Source organism: Puma concolor, chromosome E4, assembly GCF_028749965.1.
Source record: "Puma concolor isolate L17-30 chromosome E4, mPumCon1.1.hap2, whole genome shotgun sequence".
Taxonomy (NCBI): domain Eukaryota; kingdom Metazoa; phylum Chordata; class Mammalia; order Carnivora; family Felidae; genus Puma; species Puma concolor.
In genome coordinates this window covers 6,468,670-6,489,856 of record NC_141683.1, presented here as the reverse complement: position 1 = coordinate 6,489,856, position 21,187 = coordinate 6,468,670, and the positions used below count along the sequence as shown (strand labels likewise).

General features: G+C 55.1%; 1 protein-coding gene across 3 annotated transcripts in view; it reads left to right on the top strand.

Annotated features, from left to right (window-relative positions):
* The first annotated feature begins 239 nt into the window (after positions 1–239).
* OLFML2B (olfactomedin like 2B) overlaps positions 240–21,187 on the top strand; it is a 36,579-nt gene continuing 15,631 nt past the window's right edge. The window contains exons 1-4 of one of the 3 annotated variants that reach the window (XM_086694331.1): positions 241–630; positions 3,051–3,314; positions 5,552–5,659; positions 18,433–18,609. In XM_086694331.1, the coding sequence (XP_086550457.1) occupies positions 454–630; positions 3,051–3,314; positions 5,552–5,659; positions 18,433–18,609 (726 nt within the window). In that variant the 5' untranslated portion in view covers positions 241–453. Of the gene's footprint in view, positions 631–3,050; positions 3,315–5,551; positions 5,660–18,432; positions 18,610–21,187 lie in introns of all 3 variants that reach the window. The other 2 variants (XM_086694330.1, XM_086694332.1) reach the window with 2 other exon arrangements.

The following is a 21,187-nucleotide window of genomic DNA, read 5'->3' as shown; positions in this document are numbered from 1 at the left end:
GAGGGGCGGGCCGCGCGCACAATGGAGGCCCCGCCCCCGCCCTCTCCCCCTCCCTCCCTCCGCGCCGCCCCGCCCCCCGGCGCCCCGCGCGCCCGGCGCCCCGCCTGCCACCTGAGCCCCCGGGCGGACGCCGCGCTCGCTCCCGGCGCCGCCGCCCCCCGCCCCCTTTCCCCCCGCCCCCTCTCCCCCCCCCCCCGCCCCGCGCCGCCCCGCGCCCCCGCCCCGCGCCCCGCTCTCGGCCGGGGCCGCACAGTCGCGGCCGCTCGCGCCGGGGAGGACATGCGCCGGGGCTCGGGGGCGCACCCTCCCGCCGCGCTCAGCCGCGCCCAGCGTCAGCAGGCGCTCTGAGCGGCCACTCCCGGGCCGCGGCCGCGCCGCCCTCCGCCTCAGTGCCAGCCCGCAGCCCGAGCCCGCCGCTCTCCCACGGGCGCAGCCCCTCTGCCCGCGTCCCTCATGGCCAAGCCCCTGCTGCTGGTCGTCTGCGGCGCTCTGGTGGTGGCCCGGGCCCAGTGGGGGGCCACCGTGACCCCCGCCGGCACGAGCGAGCCGCCGGACGCGCCGACGGTGGCGCCCACGGAGGACGAGACCCTGCAGAACGAGGCGGACAACCAGGAGAACGTTTTGTCGCAGGTAGGCGGCGGGCCCTGGCCATCCCCGGGCCGGGGCGCTGGGTGGAGGGGGGACCGGAGGTGGCCGTCGTCGCTGGCGTGCGGCCGGCCGCTGCGCCCCGTTCCCGGAGGGAGGGGCGTGCGCGGTGCCCTCCTCGCTGCGTTTCTCCGGGGACGGGACGGGTACTTCAAGGTTACCGAATCGGGAGAAAGGAGAGAAGGAAGGGAAGACTCCGCGCAGCTCCCTGGAAAGAGGGACGTAAACGGACAGTAATAATCCAGACCTAGTTTCTAGCTCAAGGGTTGCGAAAGTGTGGTCGTGTCTTGCCTGTGTGGCTGTTCGTGGGAATTGGAATGTGACAACAGGCGGGCACGTTGGACTGGGGCGGGCGGACGGCTGCCCCAGGGGGAGACACTTGACGGGGCCGGAATGAGACACCCACCAGGGAGAAGCGGGGTCGAGACCCAGCAGCAGCTGCAGGTGTGACGCGTGGCAGGTGGCCCCGCGCAGAGGGGTGGCGGACGAGACCCCGTGTGTTGGTGAAGGCAGGGTGGAAATGCAGACCCACTCACCTCTGGTGCGTGGTCAGTGGGGGGTGGGTGAGTGACAGCTGATAGGGACCGGCTTCCTCAAGTGCCCCTTTACAAAGTACTTGGCTCGCTTTATCTGACTCGATGGTCACACACACCCTGGTTCCCCGGCTGTAGCTCCAGGTGGGTAGAGCCAGGTCTTCTGACAATCTGCAGCCCAGGTGACTGGAAGGGACAGTTCTCTGGAGTGTTCCGTTCAGCATGATGACGTGTGGTGGGAGTTGCCGTCATCCTCAAGATGAGGGATGGCTGCGTCTGGTGCCTTCAGTGCTGCCTGCATCTGGAGAAGCCTTTGCTCTGGGTCCTGTCTCCTTCCCGGGGGAAGAACAATCAGTTCCCCTTCCTCGGGAAGTTAGGCTGCTATCTATCCCTAGAGCCACCCATAACCTCTCATTGTCCCCTAAACCGAAAGGACATGAAAACCCTTCATGTTGGGGCTCTGGAGGACCATCCACAAGTGTTCTTGAAACCGGAGTCTGAAAGGAAGGAATCCACCCGGGGCCTCGGCGCGGGCTCCGGCAGGAATCTAGGCAGAGTCTCAGGGAGCAGACAGCCACGATTTACTGTCAGCCCCTGAGGACCGGCCGCTTCAGTCACCCTGCACTGCTACCCCTTAGCCCGCTGCGCCATTCTGTATTTGACAACAGCTCTAAAGCAAATATTAGTGTTAGAAGAAACCCAGCCTTTGCAAGAAAAACATTACAAGCCTTCTCCCCCCCCCCCCCCCCCCCCCCCCCGACAGCATCCCAGGAACATTTCCACTCCAGCTAGGTCTGCGCCTGCCTGCCGAGGTCATTAGGCAAGTGAAGGGAACCCTTCCCGGTGCCTAGAAAGGCTTTGAGGGCCTCCGTGGCTTTGGGGATGCGGGATCTGTGCAGAGGAGGAAGGAGGCTTCCCCTCCCCGCCCCCCCCGAGCAAGTGCCCAGAATAAGTGCCCAGAATGGTGGCTCCAGAAAGCCTGCTGCTGCTGCTGTGTGATTTCCAGCCTGGGGAGGCTGGCAGGGGTCAGGGCTCAGAAGGAAATGTTTAGCATCGTAGAAGCAGCAACCACTGCCAGTTTGCTCTCCTGGCTTTGGCCTAGGGTTTGGGTTCAGAAGCTGTTCAAGGAGCCAAATGAATCCCTAGGCTGCGTAAACCTTACTCAGCCTCTCTTTTTCCAAACTGAAGCCGTCTTTTGAGGGCCAGATCAAATACCACTTCCTCCAGGACGTCTCCTCTGATGCTTGGCCGGAGCCCCTCCCGCCAGGTTGAGCGCCCCCTCCCCCCCGACTGCCCTGCATCATCACGTCAGGGCACTTACCACCCTTTACCTGGCATGGCTGTGATCTGTGTGCCTCCTGCACGGAGAGCTCCCTCGCGGGTGGGCTCTCTGGCCCGTCTGTCTACCTGGCACAGCCCCGAAAGGGCATTCAGTGTGTGGTCACTGAGTGAACAAGGATCAAAGCAAGTAGCCTTCAGATTGGAATATCAGCTTTCCAATCCTCCCTTTAGCCCCTTCTCCTTTTTCTTTTTTAATCTAAATCTGGATGTCCGCTAAGGCAAGGGCCGTTGGAAGAATGATGGGGCTCATTTGTTTTTTTCCTTGAAATGATGAAAGGCTAAGGCCCCCTGAGAAGCACACAGCTTTCCAAGACAAATGAAGAGAGCTGAACTCCTCGTGCCTTCAAGGAAATTTCAGAGTCAGCAAATTGTGTTCTGATGACCTCTTCTCTCCACAGTTCAGAGTTGTCTGAGGTCTTGGGCTAGTGCAGGACGTTCAACAGGGTGAGTGGAGAGCCTTCCTAGGTGCTGGGCTGATAGGCGCCTGTATTTGCACACCAAGCCCTTTCTTGCTTTATCTCTGTTGTCTAGTTGCTGGGAGACTATGACAAGGTCAAGGCTGTGTCTGAGGGCTCAGACTGTCAGTGCAAGTGTGTGGTGAGACCCCTGGGCCGAGACGCCTGCCAGAGGTTCAACGAGGGGACCTCCAGGAAGGAAGACTTCTACACCGTGGAAACCATCACCTCGGGCTCGTCCTGCAAATGTGCCTGTGTCGCACCCCCGTCGGCCCTCAATCCCTGCGAGGGAGACTTTCGGCTCCAGAAGCTGCGGGCGGCAGACAGCCGGGACTTGAAGGTAGGACCTGGTGTGGGGGCGAGGCCAGGGGTGGGAGGACGCCTTCGGGACCCAGGCCTCTGGCAGAAGCTGTTGCAGGGATTGTGAGGCCTTTGAGTAAATGGAACGTGTCTTAGCCCGTAAAGGTCAGGCCCTGGCATCTGGAGTACTGTGTGTGTCCAAGGCTGGTCATGTGACAAAGCGGTCGTTCGCAATCCGGACGTCTAAAGGGGATGCCGACAGCAAAGTGTGCCTGCCTCTCCCTATGGAGCCAGGGAGGCTGGGCCTGGGAGCCACTGCCAGGCCCGGGGGCCAGAAGTGTTCTTCTCCCGGAGAGCTGTTGCCACGATTTACTGTCAGCCCAGCACGCACCCTAAAGAGGCGAGAGACGCGGAGGGGCGAGCCCGTCAGTCCTCAGCCCTCAGGGCCGGGGTGACCCAGGGTAGGAGGGGCCTGGGGCCGGCTGTGGGTCGGCATCAGACTGTGATCCTGGTCCGGGGGGGGTGGGGAGGGGGGGAAGCTCAGGCCTGCCTGAGGCTGCTGCAGGGGTGGGCTGAGGGCTTTGTCCGATCTCTGCCCTCCCCGCTTCATTGCAGTGGGGGGTGGCAGGGGGGAGCGGTGGCCTGGGCCTGGTTTTTGCAGTCACACAGACTTGGGTTCAGGTTGTTGCTCCGCTATTCTTTGCTGTGTAATCCTACTCAAGGTGCCTAACTGCCTTGCCCGACCTTGGTCTCCTTGAGTAGCAAGTGGGGATAACAACATCTGCTTTGGGGGGTTGCTTTGGGAACCGATGGATGACCCTACGGAGTACTTGGCACGGTGCCTGATACGCAGTCAGGGTCAGTAGACACGCGTCCTGTTCGTGAATGACCAACGTGAAGAGCTGCCTCTGTGCCCGTGCCTGGTACGTGCTCGGTAGCTGGCGGTCATGGATACCCTTCTCGCAGAGCGGGGGTTAGCAGGACAGTGCTTTAACATCCTGCCCCGGGATCCAGTGTGCCTCAGAGCCACAGCCCCCCATCAAGCTGCTCTCTGAACCACCCAGTTACAGGATTGGACTCCTGGGGGCTTCTGGAACAGCAGCAGGCAAAATTTTCTATTGGGAGCCACTCAGAAAATCATCCCAGTGCATGCCAACAAGATGCCTTTTTGCGGCTCTCACCCCCAGTTCAGCTACTTTCCTCTGGTGGGGCGGAAGGAGGGCTTCTGAACACAAGTGTCTCATGACATGGAATTCTTCATCTACCAGCAAGGCTGGGAGACGGGTGGGGAACAGAAATCGCAGAAGGTTGTCCAGCGAATTCTTCCAGGGACTGGTCCTTGGCAGGGAGGCCCAGTTCAAGCATCTCTCACCTGCCCCTTTGCCTGCGCTCTGGGTGACTTGGATATCACCAGATATTTGGCCACCGTCCTCCCAGAGTACTGGCAGGAAGGACAGCATTAAAAGCACTGAGAAGGCTCGCGCCCTACGATGGCATGCTATCGCAGAGATGGGTCATGGGGCCTCTTTTACCCCGTGGTTAGTTTAGTTTTAGTGCTGAGGGAAAACTGTTGGTATCTCCCAGGGTAGACAACGAGGTTGGGTATTTCAGGAGCACATCCTCAAGGCATCGAAGTTTATGAGCCACTTTGTTGAGTATTTATAGATCACTCTTGTGGGCCAGGTGCTGTGCTAGAGATCTTGGGGAAACAAAGATGGGGCACCACTTTCAAGGAGCTCAGCGTCTAAGAGGAAAGACAAGCAAGCATACACCTAAGAGAAGAAAAGGGGTCTGAGCGATTGGGTGAAGATGTGTAGACTTGTTTCACTCGTTCTTCTAGGATTCTTTTTTTTTTTTTTTAATTTTTTTAAATGTTTTTATTTATTTTTGAGACACAGTGAAACAGAGCATGAGCAGGGGAGGGGCAGAGAGAGAGGGAGACACAGAATCCGAAGCAGGCTCCAGGGTCTGAGCTGTCAGCACAGAGTCTGACGCGGGGCTCGAACTCACAAACCACTAGATCATGACCTGATCTGAAGTCAGACGCTTAACCGACTGAGCCACCCAGGCACCCCTGGATTCTTCCATTTTCTTATCTGAGTATTCCAGGGGGCACAATACTTCCCACCTACAAAACGCCAGTTTCCAAGAGCCCCCCTCTCCGTTCCTGGCCAGTGGCCTCTCTGTTGAGCCTCCAGCTTGGGGGTCTGACAGGAGAAGTCTCGTCTTGGGTGTCACACCCCAGCCCTCGACTAACCTGCTACTCACGTTCCATAGCTTTCCACCATCATAGACATGCTGGAAGGAGCCTTCTATGGTCTGGATCTCCTGAAGCTGCATTCTGTCACCACCAAACTGGTTGGACGGATGGATAAACTGGAGGAGGTAAGGAAGATTCTGGGTTTCCATATCTTTCTCTCCATCAGGCCCGAAAGCATATCCAACTTCCCACAATATTTTTTCAGAAAGCATGTATCCTGACTAGACTTCACCTATCCTGTGCTTTGGGAAGAAAACATATACATAAAACACCCATTCAAACTCATGCCAAATTGTGGGTGACAAAGAATTGATGAAATATAAATGCAAATACCTTCTTTTTTCACACACAAGAACCATATAATCCATGTATTTCTTTTTTTTTTTAAGTTTATTTGTTTTGAGAGAGAGAGTGTGTGTGTGCGTATGTGTGCTCAAGAGGGGGAGGGGCAGAGAGAGAGGGACAGAGAGAGAAAGAATCCCAAGTAGGCCCATGCTGTGAGTGCAGAGTCCCTCACAGGGCTCGAACTCATGAACCGTGAGATCATGACCTGAGCGCACATCAAGAGCCAGATGCTTAACCCATGGAGCCATCCAGGTGTCTCCATCGTATTTCTGTTTTTACCTTGACTTCCAGGGAACTCAGAGCTAAATGAAACGTAAAAGTATAGTAAGCCTCTCACTTCCGGTTTTAAGATGGCGGCATCTCCCTTCTGGGTGTATGGCTGTTCGTTTCTTCTTCTGGTTTTGCTTTGTCATTTTAGCCGTTCTGCTTTCTGTCTCTGTACGTGTGCGTGCATTTGTGTGGTAACGCATCTCCGGTTCACGTTAGAGGAAAAAGACGTGAAAACGGTTACTGACGCATAATATTCCCCGCTGGAAAGCATTCAGGCTCTTCACCCCCTGGGAGAACGGACTGATAGTGTCATTTCCACAGACAGGCATCACATGGTTATGACCGGGCTCCAGGGAGATGTGTGGCTGGCACCATGGTTTCCAGGGGGTGGTGTGTGGGTCGGGGTGCGGGAGAGAAATCCTCACACACCACAGTAACCTGGACACCATTCCATTGCTGTAATGCTCTGACACATAGATAAGTCATTTAATCACCAGAAAAGGGACATTCCCCACTCACCCTTCTTGGTCGGGAGCTTACATAGGTGTCATTGCCTGGCATCCATGTCTTGAACTGATACCTGAAATGGTGACTCAAAAAACTAGGTCTGTTCAATCTTTAGAATGTTACCGTAAATGGCAAGTTTAATAACGGAATGATTAATAGACCAATATTCCTCATGAAAAAGTGGGCTTTGGGGGTGGGCTCTCATGGAGGAGCTGGGGTTCCATGATGGCTGAAGAGCAGCCGCAGGATGTGAGAAAGGGAAGACTCTCCAGTTTGGCAGCAAGAGCGCTCGCCGGGCCGGGAGTCAGGACGGAGCGGACGCCTCTCTGTTGGCTGCTCCCCAGCGGCTGTGTCTCACCTTCCCCATCTGTAAAGTGGGAGAGATGCCCTACATACCTTGCATGGTTGCTCAGGGGATAAAAAAGTGAGCTAATCATCTTGGAAACACTTTGAAATGGTTAAACGAAACAAGGCGCTCGGGGTACGGCCAGGGAGTGAGTGGGGGCAGCATCTCTCTGCTGCTCTGTCCGAGTCGCTGGGATGCGGGTGATGAAACGTTGCCCTTGCGAAGGTTGGTTCCAGCCCCTTTCTTACACCCCAGTGTTCCCGGAAAGCGAACGCCGCTTCCTTGTCCGCCCGTCTTTAGGCTTGACTCCCCCTGTGCTGTGATGAGCGTTTTCTGACCATGGCCACCAGCCCTGGGAGGCTTGGTGGGTCCCCAGCCTTTCAGTTACCAGGTCTGCTGAGAAGCGTCGGGGCCCTGGAGCCTGAGCTTCACAGACAGTTCGAGGCGGCCAACGGGACCACATCAGCCCACTCTTGCTGAGGGCACTTCCCAAGAGAAGCTGGCCTCATCTTCACTCTCGCTGTCCCCAGCATTGGCGGCTGGCGTGGAGAGACTGGGAATGGTCAACGCCACCCTTCTGTCGAAGGGCTTCATGCGGGCTTGGGATTCTTTCTCCTGATTCTTTCAAATGGGCTCAAAAGAAGTTAAACCAGGACCCAAGTCGTCCTTGGAAATTGGAAAGTGCTTTAACCCTTGGCGTCCAGCACCATCCAAACGTGCAATGCCCTTTCTGAAAGAGGGTTGCTTTTTTTTTTTTTTTTTTTTTTTTTTTAATAGAACAGGGCGGGCGGCCGCTTCCGCTTTCACCTGGTTTTCATTCTGTCTGCAGAACAGCCTGGAGCCTGGGAAAGACAGCTCCGGGGGTGGAGCACAGTGCTTGTGAGGCCAGAGTCAGGCGCTGGGCCTCCGAGCGCTTGGTTCAAGGGCTGTGGTCTCTTTGCAGCCTGTTAGCAGCTGAGCCCTTACTGCCGGCACAGGAGAGGAGTGGGTTTAGTGGGTGAATTTGGTGCAGTCACACAATAACTGGATTTTTGCCAAAATTGATCCTAGTTCTTTCAGCAAGAGTGATCTCTTTTCCTTTTTCTTTTCCTTTTTCTTTTTCTTTTCTTTCTTTCTTTCTTTTTTTTTTTTGAGAGTGATCTCTTTTTTAAAACCATGGTATGTTTAGTAGCAAAAACTGGCCCTTCGTATTAATAATAATAATCCCCTATATTTATATAGCAATTATGGTTTTCAAACCACCCCGTATACATTCCGTACATTTGTCCCTGTGAGCTGGGCAGGATGTGAGGCCTGTGGAAGGTGCTAGGGAAACGTAGGCAGGAGCTCAGGCCTTCTGGCTCCTGGGCTGGGACTCTTTCTAATCAGCCCCGTAAGTTGCTTTGAATCATTGCTATCTGCCCTGGAAGCATCAGTTTTTCCTAACTGGAGCTGAAAACAATAGCTCTTCCAAGGGAACTTCTAGGCAGAACTGTGGCTGTGTCCCAGAATTCCTGTTAAATAGGATTAGCAGGAGTGAGAGGTTCCGCACAGCAGGCAGTCCAAGGCTGCAGGGTGCTGTGGCGTGGCAGTTGTCACAGATGGGTCCGGGCCCTGGGCCCACGGAGCAGAGCACCGTCTCCCGGCGTGACATCCAGCCTCTCGTCTCCCGGCTGGCGCTGGCTGACTGTCTGTCTGCAGTCGGTGGAGAGGCACGGTGTTGGGTAAATGGGGAAAACACTCCTTCTGCAGCCGGGCTCTGCGGGAGGAATGGAAGTACAATCCTGCTCCTGGTCTTTGGATATTCTGGAAGCCCAAGGGGAGTGCTTCGGAGGTCAGACCGGACAAAGGGGGCAGATTGAAGGGGCGTCTTGCCCAGAGTAGGATCAGGGCCTGGCAGTGGGAGCGGGCACATGTGTGCATCCCCGCCCCTGGGATGTAGGAGGACGAAGGAATGGAAACTCCATTTGCAGATGAAAGAGGAAGGAGAGAGAAGTCTAAACCGTTCGAGTCTCACCTTTTGGTAAAATCAACTCCGAGAGCTCTGCTTCGTGGAGCGATTTTGGTGAAGCTGTTGTTCTGAATTGTGAAAATAACACACGCATAGAAAAGTACATACACGGTGAGGGTACAGCTTAAATTATTACAAAGCCGGGCATCTGGGGGCTCAGTCGGTTAAGCGTCCGACTCTTGATTTCGGCTCAGGTCATGATCTCATGGTTTGTGAGTTAGAGCCCTGCACTGTCTGTGCGGAACCTGCTTGGGATCCTGTCTCTCTCTCTCTCTCTCTCTCTCTCTCTCTCTCTCTCTCTCTCTCTCTTTCTCTCTCTGCTCCTCCCTGCTTGCATTTTCTCTCTGTCTCTCTCTGTCAAAATAAATAAACTTAATAAATAAACTTAAAAAAAGATTATAAAGCAAATGCCCATGTAACTACCACCCAGCTCAGGAAAGCTCAGCGCCCCCCACATGGCCTCTCCTCACACCCCCTCCCTGAAGTGAACATCTCTCCTGACTTTTATGTTAATCATCTTCCTTGCTTGTTTTTTTTTAAACATTTTCATTACCTAAGGATGCATCCCTAAATATACTAGTTTTGTCTGTTTTTGAACTCTAAATAAAGAGTCCTACAGAATTGTGTGTGTCAGTGTGTGCACACACGTGTGTGTTAGGCTTCTTTCACTCATTTGTGTGTTTTTTTAAGATTTTATTTTGTTGTTTTTTTTAAACATTTATTTTTAAAATATATTTGTTTATTTTCGAGAGAGAGGGAGAATGTGAGCGGGGGAGGGGCAAAGAGAGAGGGGGAGAGAGGATCTGAAGCGGGTTCTATCTACGCCGAGAGCAGAGAACCCTGGACGTGGGGCTCGAACTCACAAACCATGAGATCATGACCTGAGCCGAAGTCGGACGCCCAACCGACTAAGCCAGCCAGGCGCCCCTCAATTTTGTTTTCAATAGTTTTTTTTTTTTTTTTAATTTTTTTTTTTCAACGTTTATTTATTTTTGGGACAGAGAGAGACAGAGCATGAACGGGGGAGGGGCAGAGAGAGAGAGGGAGACACAGAATCGGAAACAGGCTCCAGGTTCTGAGCCATCAGCCCAGAGCCCGACGCGGGGCTCGAACTCACGGACCGCGAGATCGTGACCTGGCTGAAGTCGGACGCTTAACCGACTGCGCCACCCAGGCGCCCCCCCAATAGTTTTTAAGTAAATTCCACGCCACGCGTGGGGCTCGAACTCATGACCCAGATAGCAAGAGTTACATGCTCTACCCACTGAGCGAGCCAGGCACCCCTTGTTTTTAATAGTTACCTACGTGGTTTTGTGTCCTGTAGTTCATTTACTTTTATCGCCGTGTAGTAGTCTATTGTGTGAATGTTCCACGGTTGATCACTCTGTTGTACTGATGATGGATACGGGGTGTGTTTTCAGTTTTATAATTCACAGTAGCCCAGGAGTCTCCCTGTATATGCACGTCCCTGTCTGTGTCCCTGGCCCACACGCGCGTGCATTTCTCTGTGGTGTGTAAGTAGGAAGGGAGCTACTGGGACGTTAGTTACGCTCATCTTCATCTGTAGGGCGGGGGGTTGCCAAGCTGTGTTCCCAAGTGGTAGTTCAAGTTTACGTTCCCTCCAGCGGGGACTGAAAGTGCCACACACGTCCTCGCCAGCACCTGCTGTGGTCAGACTTTCTAGCTTTCGTCAGTTAGGAGAGTGTAGCAGAGCAGGGCCATTTCACTGTATTCCAGAAACCTAACCCCCCACACATCTTTTCTGTTCGCCTGGTGGAGGCCCGAAACCCCACGGGCGCTCCTCGAGAGCTGGTCCAGGGAGAAGTAACATCCAAAGTGGTCAGCGGTCCAGGACCTTGGATGTGGCAGAGTAAGGCTGACCCTCTCCTGGCAGTGGCTGGGGAGGGGAAGGAGAGCCAGGAGTATGAGTTACATTAGAGTCAGGGGTGGGTGGGCACAGAGAATAGGTGCCAGCAGAGGTGGGAATCGGAAGTCTAGAAGGACAGTCTGTGGCTTCCAAAGGCAAACCCTGTTCATTGCATATAGGCCCGGCAGTGACAGTGATTCCGCTGAGAAGACTTTTACCCTGAGCTCTGAGTGCACCCGGAGACCCGAAACCTCGTAGGCTGCCCAGGCTCGGGGATGGATTCTGAAGGCAGCGGGACAGAGTCATGGGGTCCTATGCCCAGTGCCAAATACTGCTTCCAGGAGCAGATTGATTATCAAAGTGGAGAAAAGGACAGAGGGACAGGTCATTAAAATAATCTCTTCTAGCATCAGGGTTTTAGTATGATTAAGTCATTCCTACACAACTTGCAGGACTTTGTGAAGAAGTGCCCCACCCCCGCGTGGCAGCAGGACACCTGTCAGTGCTCCCAAGTACTTGGATATGCGTGTGACTGTGGATACGTATGTCCACGTGTACGTGTGGGTGCACGGCCCCTGCTCTTAACACAGCTGCGTGCCTGCAAGCTGCCCGGAGTGTGCTTTCTGTTGCGGAAGCCCTGCACCTTCTGGAGAGGGTGACTCGACGACTCTTCTCCTCACACGCGTCTGCCAGGGTTTGTAAAACTTGTCCGTGAGCACAGATGGTCACCGTGGAACCTTGTGTGTTCTCCGAAGCCTTTTCCCCTGATAGCTTTGTGTCCGAGTAAGATTTAAAATCTGTGATGCAAAAAATAAATAATAAAAATGGCGCGCCTGGGTGGCTCAGTCGGTTGAGCATCTGGCTTTGGCTCAGGTCATGATCTCGTGGTCTGTGGGTTCAAGCCCCTCATCGGGCTCTGTGCTGACAGCTCAGAGCCTGGACCCTGCTTCAGATTCTGTGCCTCCCTCTCTCTCTGCTCCTCCCCTGCTCATGCTCTGTTTCTCTCTCTGTCTCTCAAAAGTAAACATTAAAAACAATTTAAAACTCTGTGAGGTAGTTACCAGACTCAGAACTGGCCTGCTCCCCAGAATGTGCCAGCACAGGCTTTGCTAAGGCTTCTTCTTCAAACCAAAGGATTCGGTAGCCTTTGTGTTTCTGGTCTGAAAGGCAAGATCACAGGAGCATTCCTGACTCGAGGGGATGTATCTTTTCATCAACTAATAGGAAAATGTAATTTTCGTCTGTGCAGGCCTGGCCGTGAGTTAGGGGAACTGTCTCTTTCCAGGCCTCCCCTCTGTGCCTGCCTTCCATGCCCTTCTAGACACCCCCAGGATTCACTGTTTTTCCTGAGCAAATCTGCTTTTGCAGTTGGTCACGTCCTGCCTCTCCTACTCTTGGAGAGAAGTGTCCCCCACTCTGTCCGACCACTGTGTTGTCATCTCTGAAAGGGGAAAGGGTTGGAGATAATATTTCTAAGATAGATTTCAGCTTTAATGTTACTTAATTCAATTACATCTGAATATGGGTTCGAGTGAATATATTCCATCTCCTGGGCTTGTATGTACTTCAAATCGAATTTGTCTCTGTGGAAAGAAAGGTTTTCTTTCGGCTAACCAGACTAAAGGTGTGAGAGCCCGCCCTCCGTCTGCTGGCCTGGGAGCAGCTCGTAGGTGCCAGGACCTGAAGGAGCCCGTGGCTGTTTTAAAGGGGTGAGGTTGCCCCTAAAGCAAATTCACCAGCAGAGGCCTGGGACTTCTTGTTCTTTGCTTGGTTGACTGTCCTTCCAGGCTCTGGACTTTTGAGGGCAACCTGGGCCTGAGCCATCTCTGTTTCTGGGTCTTGGCCCCACAGCTGATGCGGGCTAGACACGCAGCAGCTGTCTGGGGCTGGGCGGGGGGAGTGATTGAAGGCGACAGCAGGTGGCCCCTGCACCCAGGCGGCCTGCCCAGCTCTGTCATCCGTGCTCCAGGATCGCTCCGGGTCCTGTCAGCTGGAGCACCGGCTGCTTCTAGCTGCTCTCCCCCCACCCAGCTCTTTCACCAGGGGCTGGAGACAGCTGTCAGCTGGGGCGGCTGTCCCAGGCCACCTGGTCCTTGCTGTGTCCTGGACGGCTCAGAGGGGGAAGGGCAGGCGAGTGACCAGGAGCCGTGAGTGGGCCCCCCCACCCAGGATCCGGTCACCCCCACACCTTCACCCCGTCAAGGAAGGCCAGTGTCTGGGCCCTCAGGCTTGCCATCTGTATCAGGCCCTGTGTACTCCCAGCCAGCGAGCGATGGGGTCAGGTGGCCTCTTGGGATGTGGGGACACGTGCCTGCTGCATGACCTGGGGCCCAGGCTTGGCCCAGCCGCAGTCCAGCTCTGTCTCCTCCTGCAGGTGTCTGGTGTGTCTCTTTAAGACCCAGCAGCCTCGGGGCCGTCCCCTTCCCTCCTGCCCAGCCCACCGAACCTTAGCTCACTTGCCCTTTCCCACCTGCCTGTCTGCTGCTGGGGTCGCAGGGGTCCCACTCCAGCTTCGCTGGGCCCACCAAGTCCTACTCCGTGCCTGGCACCGTGCAGGCAGCTCCTGGTTCATTCTCCACGCCAGGCCTGCTTGGGGGGGTGGGGCAGCGTCATTATTCCCAGAGCGGTCCCATCACCTGCCTTCCGGTGGCGATGGCGGTGTGGGCTGGTCCCCGGAGCCAGCACCTCCCCTCACAGCAGCGCCGTCCAGTGCTCTGGGCAGGGGGAGTGAGACCACAGCGAGCGGCCAGAGCCCTGCGCCGTGGTGTCTCTTCCTCAGGTCCCAGCAGGTCCCAGCACCGCCGGCTCACGCTCTTGCTCAGTCTCCCCCTCAGCCCTGGCCCCTGCCCCCATCCCACCCACCTGCACCAGACCCTCCGTGGCTCTGGCTGACCACGTGCCAGCTGTGCCCCCGACTTCGCCTACACCCAGCCCCTCGCCTGGTTCCTTCCTCTGGTATCTGCGCTTCTGGCCGTAGTCAGCACGGGACGCTGGTCCCCTTTGCGCCCTGGGCTCGCACCCTCCCATGCCCAGTGCCCGACCGCGTGTCCCTCCAGCACGAGCCGCCTGCTCTGTGAGCGCCTCTCAGGTCCTTGGCTCTGCTCGGGTCTTTAAGTGCTGCGCCTGGCTGTGCCCAGCCTCTGGTGCCAGCCTTCTGTCCACTGGCTCTTCCGCCCTCCTCCCCACCCTCCTCAGAGCACCGGGATCCTTGGCGGCCACCGTGCGGTGTGCCGGCCCCTGCCAGGTAGACCCCCTGCCTGCCTCCTCGGCCACATTGCCAGCGCTGCCCGTGAGCCAAGCAGCACTCGCCACAGACGTCACGGTTGCAGCTGTCCCGGGGGAAGAGCCCAAGGCATGAGGTCATGGGGTTCACTCTTCTGCCAGGGCTGAGTCTAGAGGGCCCTGTGTGGGCAGCCTCCCCCGTACTTCCTGAGAAGTGCCCCACGGGGAAGCCAGACTCTCAGGGGGCCGTGGGGAGCCCTGCAGGGCCAGCACCCCCGGGGAGGGGGGAGGTGGCCGGGTCAGCGGGTGGCTGAGGAGGTAGAGCCGCTGTGCCATCCTGGGGGACACCGCCTGGCTCAGCCTGGCTGGCCAGTGGGGTGATGTCACCGCCAGCCGGGTGTTGATTCAGGAGAGTAAACTCTGTTGTTCCCGTGGGCGCTCAAGGCCGTGCCATGTCAACCCTCCCGTGCCGAAACCCAAAATAATGCTTCCTCACTGAAATCAGAAAGGGTACTGGGGACTCATACATCAGTGAGAAGAAAGCCCCTCCAGGGACCTAGAACCCCCGGGGTCTAGAGAGCAGGTGAATCTGGGGGGCCGCCCCTTTGCCTCCCAGTGAGCGCGCAGGCCGATGCGGACTCTTGCAGGGTGTTCAGGAATCAGGCGGAATCTTGTTTTGGCCGTAAGGCTATGCGGGCCCTGCCATGGGATCCACCCAGAGTGGAGTCCGAGGGCCTCAGCCCCCACCTTAGAGACAGAGTCACTGACCTCGATGAGGAGCCAGAAGCTACCTCTGTCACCTCGCCCTGCCTTCCACTTGTCACTAGTTGGTGCTTTCTTGTTTATTGCTTTCTTCCCCTCAGTGGAGGGTGGTCTTTATCAGAGCAGGATCCTGGGCTTTGTGGCTTCTGCTGGACCCCTTGGTGCCCAGCACTGAGCACATTAATGCATTAATGAAGAAGTAAGACTCTGAACCACTGAGCCTGCTGGGTTGTGTTGCCTCAGGATGTGGAGAATTCATGGGGGAGATGCCTGGATGCTGCTCTTAGCAGGTGCTCATGGGTGTATAGAAAGGCGTGAATCCCGGGGCGCCTGGCTGGCTCCGCGGTAGAACATGAGACTCTTAATCTCGGGGTTGTGAGTTCAAGCCCCACATTGGGTGTAGAGATTACTTAAAGATAAAATGTTTAGGGGTGCTTGGGTGTCTCAGTCGGTTAAGTGTCCAACTTAGGCTCAGGTCATGATCTCACAATTTGTGGGTTCGAGCCCTGAGTCACGTTCTGTGCTGACAGCTCAGAGCCTGGAGCCTGCTTCGGACTCTGGCTCTGTCTCTGCCCCTTCCCCGCCCATGCTCTCTGTCTCTGAAAAATAAATAAACATGTAAAAGAAATTTTTAAAAAATGAAATCTTTAGGGGCGCCTGGGTGGCGCAGTCGGTTAAGCGTCCGACTTCAGCCAGGTCACGATCTCGCGGTCTGTGAGTTCGAGCCCCGCGTCAGGCTCTGGGCTGATGGCTCAGAGCCTGGAGCCTGTTTCCGATTCTGTGTCTCCCTCTCTCTCTGCCCCTCCCCCGTTCATGCTCTGTCTCTCTCTATCCCAAAAATAAATAAACGTTGAAAAAAAAATTTAAAAAAATAAATAAATAAATAAAAAATGAAATCTTTAAAAACAAAAAAAGAAACGTGTGAATCCAAATATTTGGCTCCGGTAAAACAGCCCCTTTCATACATTTTGGCCCTGTTTCCAGCAGATGTACCCCAAGCTTCCAACATTTAAGACAGCCCTTCTCAAACTTTGATGTGTATGCACATCGCCTGCGGGTCTTGTTAAAACGCAGATTCTGATTCCGCAGGTGCCTGGGCCGGGCCCCAGACTGCACTCCTAACAGGTTCCTGAGACATGCTTTGTGTAACAAGGACTTAGGGGAATCCACCCTTTCTGCATTTCTCTGCATATGCATATTCTCTCACATACCCTGAGACCACACTGCAACATTCACAGGCCCCTCTGATGGGCTCCCCACTGCTCAGAGAACTGGCTGAGCTCCAGGACCCTCCCCCCGGCCGTCTTAGTGGTTCCACAAGTGAACTGCGGAAGCAAGGGCCGGGAGGCCGGGTGCTGGGCTCAGCTCTGCCACTTTTGTGTCTATCATCGTGGGAAAACCACATCGTTCCTCTGGGCCTCAGTTTCCCCATCTGAGAAGGGCGTGAATTCTGGGATCCTGCAGGGGCCTAGAACACCCAGCTGTAACATCCTATCAAAAATAATCACCATGTCTCATGCACTTCCATATATATTCACTTATTTACTCCTAATAATCCGTAGGGAAAATCCTAGTATTACTCCATTTTACCCCTGGGGACACTGCAGCTCAGGGACTTTGATTTGTCTAGGATCAAAGAAGTAGGAATAACATTGACATGTAAGCCAGACTGTTCCCTCCAGAATCCATGCTCTTAACCATTGCACTTGACCGCCGGTAAGACTGCTCTTTCTGGGTATTCCTTAAAGAAGACTTCTTTCTCAGGGGCTTTCTCTCTCACAGTTAACTGCCATTTAGAGACACGAGCTTAGCCTGAGCCCCACAAAATACATCAAGCCCTTCCAGTGCTCGAAATCTGCCGTGAAATGAAATGCCAGGACAATGGCATGGCCGGTGGTTCCGGGGCCTAGTAGACTGGTCAGGGGAGCCCCCATGGGAGCCACGGGAGCCACAATGCCGGGGGTTACTGCCGGCCTGGATACTTGTACACCCCACTCGGAGCTACGGCGGCTTTCCTCTAGGACTTAGTGTCCTGCCAGGCTGCAGGGCTGTGCCTGTCAACGTCTGTGCTTTTACGGTCCCCAAGACAGAAAGCAAATGCATCTTCTGTTTTACGTGGTGGCTTCCTCTACCCACATCATAATCACGGCCCAAGGAGAACATCCCATCTGAAAACTCACGGGGCACCTGTCTGTGCTGACAGCTCAGGGCCTGGAGCCTGCTTCGGATTCTGTGTCTTCCTCTGTCTCTCTGCCCCTCCCCGGCTCGCACCCTATCTGTCTCTGTCTCTCAAAGATGAATAAACGTTAAAAAAATTAAAAAATAAAAACTCAGATGCTCATGCAAACTAGAATGCAGGCCAGAGCAGGACAGTGTTGGGTCTCCGTGCGGTAAACCAACCTCCCTCAGAATAACCGGAGGAGAAGGGCCCCTCTGAGCCTGTCGGTACCCATCCCTGGTTCAAATCCCGTGCTGCGTCACCGCCTCTGGGGCCCTGCTTTGTGCCCGTTCCCTCTCTGCTCTGACCTCCACGAGCCCCACACTTGCCACCTGCGGAACCCATTGGTGCCCGGTCACCTTCCTCTTGCCACGCGGACCTTCTTCCCAGTTATAGTTGGCACCTCCCCGGCACCCCCAGACCAAGAGCCCCAGGGTATCGTGAGGCTTTGCTCCTTAGACACACAGGAGGTACTCACCAGTGTTGGTTGGCTTAGATGTACCTTTGGTCCCTTCCGGTGTGAACCAGGACTGGAACACCATTCCTTTGCCAGGTGGAAGTCATTTAGGGAATCTGTTTTTATGGGTAAATAGGGAAGTTTAAAACCAGCCTGTGGGTTTTCTATGTAAATGATGCTTTCAAAGTGTTGGGGGTTAGTTTGTGTTCATTAGAAATGCAGGTTAAGTAGATGTCTTCAGCCACCTCTTCTAAAATTGCTTTAAAAACCCTTCTTCCGTTCATTGAGCTGCTGGTACACATGTATGGGGTATGAGTGGAAGTTTTTGTAGTGTTAGTTCTCACCGGGTAAGGACGACCGTGTGCAAATGACAGAAAAGGAGCCAGGTGTCCTGGTGACCTAGAGACAAGGCAGTGTCATGACTAGGAAAGCTATGGGAGTTTGAGGTAGCATGTCCAGCAGTGGGACACCCCAGAGCCGTATTGGCCCAGAAATACTGCCTGGGATCTGGCCCTCAGCACAGGGCCGGACCTCTCCAGAGCCCCAGTCACTTCTTGGCCGATTTCTCAGCCTGCTTTTGCGTTTCTAGCTCTGAGCCGAAGATGGCTGCCAGCTGCCTTCTGTCCATCTTTAGAGGACATTAATGGATCTTCTTTTTCTTTTTTTTTTTACTGTTTTTAACATTTATTTATTTTTGAAGGAGAGAGAGACTGAGCAGGGGAGGGGCAGAGAGAGAGGGTGACACAGAATCCGAAGCAGGCTCCAGGCTCTGAGCTGTCAGCATAGAACCCCATGCAGGGCTCAGTCTCACAAACCGTGAGATCGTGACCTGAGCCCAAGTCAGATGCTTACCCGACTGAGCCACCCAGATGCCTCATCATGGATTTTCTTTTTTACATTTTTTCTCTTCTCAGGAAGTTTCCAAAAACCTCACCAAGGAAAATGAGCAAATCAAAGAAGACATGGAAGAAATCCGAACGGAGATGAACAAGCGGGGGAAAGAGAACTGCTCTAAGAGCCTCCTGGACAGCATGCCGGACGTCCGCTCGGCCTTGCAGAGGGACGCGGCGGCCGCCTACACCCACCCCGAGGTACGGCCCCGGCTCCCTGGCCTCCGAGCACAGCCTGCTTTGTGCCCATTCCCTCTCTGCTCTGACCCCCACGAGCCCCACGCTTGCCACCTGCGGAACCCATTGGTGCCCGGTCACCTTCCTCTTGCCATGCGGACTTGGCATGGCTCTCACGCGTGCACAGAGCTTTGCCGGATTTGGTTCTTTCACGGTCACGGTGTCATTTTATCTAGGTAGCAGTTCTGTGGGTGTGATGGGGCAGGGTTGACTCTGCGGCCCAGAGGGGCTCTGTGAGTGAGTGTTGCCGCCGAGGTGTCCCCTGGCAGGGTGTTGGGGGGCAGGCAGGGCGCAGGGCCTTGGACACTCAGAGCGTCTGAGCCGTTGCTGTGCACTGCGACGTAGAGAAGGGCTAGGCATTGCTGTGTAGGAGCCTGTTGCCTGGGCCGCTAGGAACTGGGGTAAGAGAGGAAGTCAGCCGATGCTCGGAACGCTTGGAGACTCGTGAAAGAGATGCCAGGCAGGCAGCAGCTGTGGGTTAGGGGAAATCCTGGGCACATGTATTCCGAAGGCAGGACAGTGGGCAGATCAGGACTGTGGAGGCCAGAAACCCTGAAGACCATACGGTACTTGCACCCTGCCCAACAAGGAATTGAAAATAAAACCAGTTCCAGACCAGAAAATAAGTATAAGGAAGGCCAATAATTTTCTGGCTTGGCCCATGATGACTGCTTTGATGATTTTTTGGAAATACCATGTTTCTTAAGCAATTATTTTTATTCTCATTTTTAGTTGTCCCCAAGGCACTAGCTGCTGAGCATGTGTTTAGTCAGCTTAGTGGGTCATCCTTGAACAAGTCTGAACTTACAAATTTTCTTTTAACGTTCATTTTTGAGAGGGAGAGAGACCGAGCATGAGTGGGGGAGGGGCAGAGAGAGAGGGAGACACAGAATCCCAAGCAGGCTCCAGGCTCCAGCTGTCAGCATAGAGCCCGACACGGGGCTCGAACTCACGAACCGTGAGATCATGACCTGAGCCGAAGTCGGACGCTCAACAGGCGCCCCAGATCTGAGCTTCTAAACCAAAAAGCTGAAGACATTTGGGCTGGAAGGGAACTTGGAGGTACCCTTTCCCCGCACCTGGGACCCAGCCACTCCTGTCTCAGCCCGTCTGGCATCTTGAGCTGGCCCAGTGCCCAGCGGAGTCCGGCATTCCCTGCCCTCTCTGGCTTCCAGTTTCCCAGTCGGCTGAGCCTGAGAACCCGTCTGTTGTCTTGATGATACATTATGTGGTATGTTCAGCAACCCGGCTCATATTTCCTGAGGGCAAACAGTAAACCAAATCAAATGCACCAAACCCGTTTTGTCCTTGCTCAGCAAAGCCCTTTCCCCTCCTGAAATCCCCGTTCAGCACGCTGCTGAGGTGAGCACAATCCTCCCGTGCCAGGGGGTAGAGCCTGGGCCGGGGAGGGGTGGGAAGGGGGAAGGCCAAGGCTAGGATCTTCCTGCCCCCCCCCGCTTCATCTTTCTGTCTCTGTAGCGAACCCCATGACTCAAAAGGGGGCAAATGGGGTGCTGGGTTCGGTGGTTATTTTCAGGGTTCTCGTCGATGATGTTGGGGTTTCTCGGCGTGGTGAATGGCCATTTGTTGGAGGCCTCTCTCCAACAAGGTCGCTGCCTGGAGGGCTGGCAAGGGGCTCTGGGGGCCGGGTTGGGAGTGGGGACACAGGGACGCCAGGAGTTGAAGTCATACAACAGACTCTTGGATTAACAGAGAGAGGAAATCAAAGCTTGGTGGGGGCAGCGGCCGCCCAGCACAGCCTGTCGCCAGCGGATCCAGGGAAATTATATGTTCTCTGGCAGAGGCCGCCATGGTCTTACTCCATCTGCTTGGCTGGGAGAAGGAACTGCAGTTCCCGCCTGTCCCGGAGAGCCTGGAATTAAAGACAGTTCCTGGGGTTTACCATGAAGAAATGACAACCTGCTTTTGCAATGCGGAGGGAGGCCAGGGTCCAGCAATTAGCCGGCCCACAGCGTCTGAGTCAGGCGCTTGGGGGCCTCTTCTCAGCTTCCCAGCCTCCTTTCCCAGTGGGAAATGAGGGATCCCCAAGTCTGCTGGGCAGTAGCCAGACCATGGCCTTGTGGGCTTGGGGGTGTAGACGAGTTTTTGGATGGCAGACAAGTCCGTCCCATGGTCACCGGTGTGGGCAGTGTGGCTTAATGTAAGGAAGCGTGCAGGCTCTAAAGACAGCAGCCCTGGGCCTAATTCGGAAGTGCCCCTCTCGGCCACTTCACTGATTGACCTTCAGCCGAATTTCTAAATGACCCCGAGCCCCTCTTTGCTTATTTGTAAAGTGCTCCCTACCTTGCCTCATTGTCGTGAGGGTTAAAAAATGCCATAAAGGGACGCGTCTGGTCAGAATGGGAGCCCACTGCAATTCTTCCCCACAGGCCACGTATCCCTGCATCTCTAGTCCAGCTCAGCTCACCAGCAGGAAGTGGGAATTGAGGAGGGGGCAGGTGACAGGAGTGGGGGCTCCCCTGGGCACACGCCTGCCCCTTTCTAGAGCGCCGTCTGGCCCCAGCCAGGGGAGGCTGGCAGA